The following is a 5313-nucleotide window of genomic DNA, read 5'->3' on the forward strand; positions in this document are numbered from 1 at the left end:
TATTATTTATATAAATCATTATAACTATATACTTATATACAATAAAAATAGATGTAGAAGTATTTACAAATGATTTTATAACATTTTATAAGTCTTACAAATGAATTTATAAACCTTTATAAATGATTTAATATAAGTCTTATAAATGATATATGAACCCTGATAAAATGATTTTGTAAGCTAGAATAAAAAAAAGGTTCTTAAATAATTTCAAAATATTTATAAATTATTAACAAATCATGTGTGGGCTTTAAAAACATAAAAAAATTATAATAATGACTTACATAGAAATATAATTCTGTATATAAGAATATACATAATTGAAATTAAAGTATATTAAAGCATTTTATATAATTTTAAATAAATAATTGATAAAAATAAACAAATCGATGAAACATTATATATTCTTTCTATAATTCGACAATTAGCTACAATAGATCATTATTTGTAATAGTAATTGTATTATTACCTTTTATTTTTAGATTTGATGATCAAAATAAGTAATTAATCAAAATCATCAACTAATCAAATTATAACAATTTTTTGAAACTTTACCTAAGCAAAAATCACTTAATTGACTTCACAGTTAATATATATGGTAGGATTTTCGATTAATATATCATCAACTATACAAGTTAGAACAAAAGCAGGGTTATATCATTGTCTAGGGGTTGATGTGGTGTTGCTTTCGAGACATGACAATTATCACACAAAATACGGTTTATTTTTTCTTTATTCTTTTTCACACAGAGACTGCATTTCGAGTTGAATTCGAGGTTTAATCAGAGAAAAACGAATTACATTTGATTTCGATTAACACATACGACGTGCTGTAAAAACTCTTCATCAGCCAATAATTTCTCCAAAACGTGAGACCATAAAGACGTATGAATCTCCATGCTTCCTTCATCAGTTCCTGGGTAAACAAGGATTTTACCATGGCCAGCAATTCCCGGTCCAGCTCTAACCGCAATCGGTTTACCCCAACCAAAATTGTTTCCAAACACATTGAACCGTGGAGAGCTAGCAACAACGAGCGAATTATTCACCATCAAACCATTCGGTATTTTAGGGTTCTTCACCCAAATTTCAGCAAAACGTTTGAATTCTTCATTCGTTTGTGACCTCACAGTTTTGTTTAGTTGCAAAGCAGCCCAACCCAATCCATTGTTAAGCATTTCTCCGGCGGTTGTGGTGGTCGTAGCCAGTCCAACCATGTTTCCAAAACACTCTTTCTCGAGCGGAGGGTTTAGTCTCCGTCTCAAATCCATTGCTAACTTGCATTGGATCAATTCTTCTGGACTGAGACCACTGTTTTTGATTATTGATCGCCACATATGCGCCAACACGACTTGAAACGAAGAAATTTTCAGATCCTCATCAGAACCACCAACCTCGTCGTTAGTTTTTGCTTTGAGCTCAGAGATTTTTCTACTCGTGAAGTGAAAGATATTCTTTTGAAGATTCGGTGGCAACGATGAAGAAACAAGTGGTGATACCGTCTCTGAGAACGGAACTCGAATCGGGTAATCAATAATCCCATCGAGAAACCACCCACGGAGAGACAAAGGAGGAAACATTTTCCGGGCAGAGCAAATCTCTGTCCATGTTTTGAAAAAACTCCAGAAGGAAGTTCCATCAACAACCATATGGTTAACGCCATATCCGATGAAAACTCCATCTTTTAACTCCGTTATTTGGAAAGCAAGCAACGACTCTGAGACCCCTTGCCAGCTTTTAACTCCGTTTGCCGGGAAAAACTCAGTCCAGTGATCATTGTCCGGTTCTAAAACATCACTCACCGAGACAGCTGGAGCCGTTGCATGCACGAATTTGACACCTGAACCATCGCAATCTATGAAAAACGACCCCGTTTCGTCATCTTCGTTGTGGATCTTCACGAGACGTCCAGCAAGTGGATAGAAAATTTTCAAAGCTACGGAGAGAGAGGACTTCAGTTGAGAGATCACGTGGGTTTCCGGGTCGGGTTGGGGAAAAATTAGAGCTCTTTGAGCGTATTCGGTTCGAAGGAAAAAGAGATCCCAAGGAGTGAGATGGATCTTAACCCGGTTGGATCCATCCTCGTCGTAGCTCTCGGGTCGAACAATGGTCTCAGAGATCATTACGATATCTGCCATTTGTTATTTGATGTACATTTAAATTAAAAATGATTCAGTCTCACTTGGATATAAAACTACCACGTGGTCTAAGTGACACATATAGGCCCGTTTGTGTAATTATTGTCATCTCCGTCTCCACAGTGTCAAAAGTGGTTACAATCATTAAAAGAAAACATTTTTTTTTTCTAGAGATGAATAGGGCTCACACTCCACTAAACCCACAACCTAGAGAGAAAACTAACGTCCATGAAGGGTTGCGTAAGAACATGATTACTGAGATGTTCTTAAGGTGAGATTTTTAGCGAAATATAAGAACCAGTCTCTTAATTTTTAACTAAAAAAGTTAAGAACCGTCTCATAAAATTCTTATTTAAGAGCCGGTTCTTAGCTTTTTTTTTAGTTAAAAGTTAAGAGTCATGTTTTTATATTCCGCTAACAACCCCACCTTACGAACCTTTCAATAATCATGGTTTAATGTGTTTCTGCAGTGTCATGAGTATCAGTTCGTTAATTTATTAAATCATCGTAATGGTGTTGTTGTGATATAATGCATCTTCAGTTCCTTGAGAAAGAGGCAGCAATAGAACCAAGCGCTCGTGGCTTGGTGGTAAAGGAAGTACAGCTGTACTGTCCGCCACCCGGGTTCGAGCCTTGGCTACAACGGATTTAACATTCTTTCCGTTGAAGCGCTGGACCCCCTACGGGGGATAGTTGAGAATATGGCTGTCCAGATACAAAAAAAAAAAAAAAAAAAGAGGCAGCAATAGTCATACCACTCTGCCGGAGAAATCCGATAAACATCTTCTCAACTTGTACGATTACAGCATCTTTATGCCGCTGTCAACGTACTTATTATGTCGAACAGTAGAGTAGAGTATACTCATAAGTTCTCACGGACTTGCTTTGCGCTTCCCAGATAAGCTGAGACTTAATTTAATCATACTGAATACGTTAGTATGACTGTAAAGGTGTTAATCTCCGAACAATATTTTCCTAAGCCTTATATAGAGATCCAACAATTTTAGTATAATTAACTTTATGGGGCTCAAGGTGATGTATCATGTGCAGTCCATTACTGCAGCGAATAGCAAATATTAATTGATTCAAATCTCTGAGAATTATGTAATCGATTTTATGTGTTATTCATTCACCAAAAGGCCTTCTTTATATACAAGTCATTAAGGGGGATGTATTGGACTAAGAGGTTCAAATGATTTTGGTTTTTCTTTAAAATCTCCTGTTATTCAACTAATGGTTTCATAATATTAGTTCAAATCATTTGTTATTGAATATAGAATTTATGTAAAAGTAGTTAAAATCACTTAAAATCTTCTGTTATTCAATCAGCAATTCGAAAAACCTATATCAAATCTACTGTTATTGAAAACAAATGATCTTTTAAAGAGTTTGTTAAAAGAAATGATTTCAGAAGATTTTGCACCATTCTTTTGCATTAAAATATGCATAGTGAAATCTCACCTACACAGATGTTATTTGAAGAGATTTTATAAAAACTCGTACGTTTAGAAAAGTTGCAGAAAGGTGACAAAAATATTCCAGATCTTTTTATGATTAAATTTGATTCAAATTTTATTATTCTCTTTTTTCTTGTTATCAATAGTTTCTCTTTTGACTAACGTTATCAGCAGTTTTCATTCCCAGATTCTTCTTCAATCCTTCTGTAAGTGGTCAAACTATGAGCTTCAGTCGAATTGTTGCTTAAATTTACGATATAATTTGGCGGATATTCTATGGGGTTCAATAATTAATGCTCGTGTCTGTTTCGTGTTTACGTCCGATGGTAGGATCCAATGATTCTCATTTGCATCTGATTTTTTATCGTTTTAAGTTTATAAATCTGTAGAGGAAGTGTGTATTATATTATAAGAGATAATTTATGCTTGTTTTGTTGGTAAGAGTAATCTGTATATTTGTATTGGAATTTTGCAAGATTTCACTTTTAATTTTCCAGAAAAACAAATTTCCAGAACTTTTTCTATGTTTCTAATTTTTTTAGTTGACGAATTTCTTTTTTCTTTTCTTTTTTTGTTTGTTTTACCATCTGTTTAAAATTTGAAAGACGTGCATTTAAAGCTCATGTATAATTGAGCTTCCATTGAAGCATAACTCCAATAGCTTTCCCATAATTTTTTTTTTGGGTCGAAGCTCTCCCAGAATTTCACCTTGAGAAGAATATAGTGGTTTTCCCAAGTCACCCAAAACACTCTGAAACTTAAAATATAGTTTTTTTTACCTAAACATCGATCTTTCTAAAATCCAAACAAAATTACAGAGTTATCACCTAAAATCACTTTAAATTCCAATAATTTTAAAACCCACCAAAGCATTCTAAAATCATTAGTTCAATACACCCCCCTAAGTCTACTCACTACAAAAAAACAGCGGTATTCTGACGGACATTCCGACGGAAAATAAAATCTTCGGAATATCCCGAGGAATTTCCGAGGATATTCCGAGGAAACACAAAACTTGGCTTCCTCGGAATTTCCTAGGAATATACCGACGGAATTCCGAGGAAATATCAATCCGTCAGAATATTCTTATGGAATACCGAGGAGAAATGTATTCCTCGAAAAAAACTGATGAATTCCGAGGATATATTATAGCCGTTGGAGAGCCGTTGGGGGATTTTAAAAATTCCGAGGAAATTCCGACAAACTAGCCGTTGGCGTCGGAATTCCGTCGGAATTTCCTCGGTCTGTCGGCAAGATTTCAACTATAAATACAAGCATCCCTCTTTGTCTTCATTCACTCCATATCTTCATCCTCCCTCTTACTCTCTTTACACACGAATTTGATTCATAAAAAACATGTCTTCTTCAAATTATTTTCGTTCTTGGATCGATCGACGTCATTTGGGTCCGAACACGAGATTGCTTACGGAAGAATACCAACGAGGTATAACCGAATTCATGGGGTTAGTTCACCGACAACCGGAAGCAAAAACAAGTATGTTAAGATGTCCTTGCTCTAATTGTAAAAATAGAAAGGTTATTAAAGAGTGGGATGTATGGACTCATCTATATTTGAGTGGGTTTACACGAAGTTACAAAATTTGGTATCATCATGGGGAAACTGATTATGAACATGGTTGTACTAGCGAACCTCAACCAGCGGTTAGATTAGAAAAACCAATTAGAACGGATGTAGATTATGGTGTAGGTACTGAGCA

General features: G+C 35.0%; 1 protein-coding gene across 1 annotated transcript; it reads right to left on the reverse strand.

The window, feature by feature from the left end:
- Positions 1-702: 702 nt before the first annotated feature.
- Positions 703-2265, reverse strand: LOC106409213 (uncharacterized acetyltransferase At3g50280-like). Its single transcript, XM_048760641.1, has one exon. It carries the CDS (start codon positions 2136-2138, stop codon positions 798-800), a length of 1341 nt encoding a protein of 446 aa, XP_048616598.1. The 5' UTR covers positions 2139-2265; the 3' UTR covers positions 703-797.
- Between the last annotated feature and the right edge of the window lie 3048 nt (positions 2266-5313).

Source organism: Brassica napus, chromosome C6 (genome assembly GCF_020379485.1).
Source record: "Brassica napus cultivar Da-Ae chromosome C6, Da-Ae, whole genome shotgun sequence".
Lineage (NCBI taxonomy): Eukaryota > Viridiplantae > Streptophyta > Magnoliopsida > Brassicales > Brassicaceae > Brassica > Brassica napus.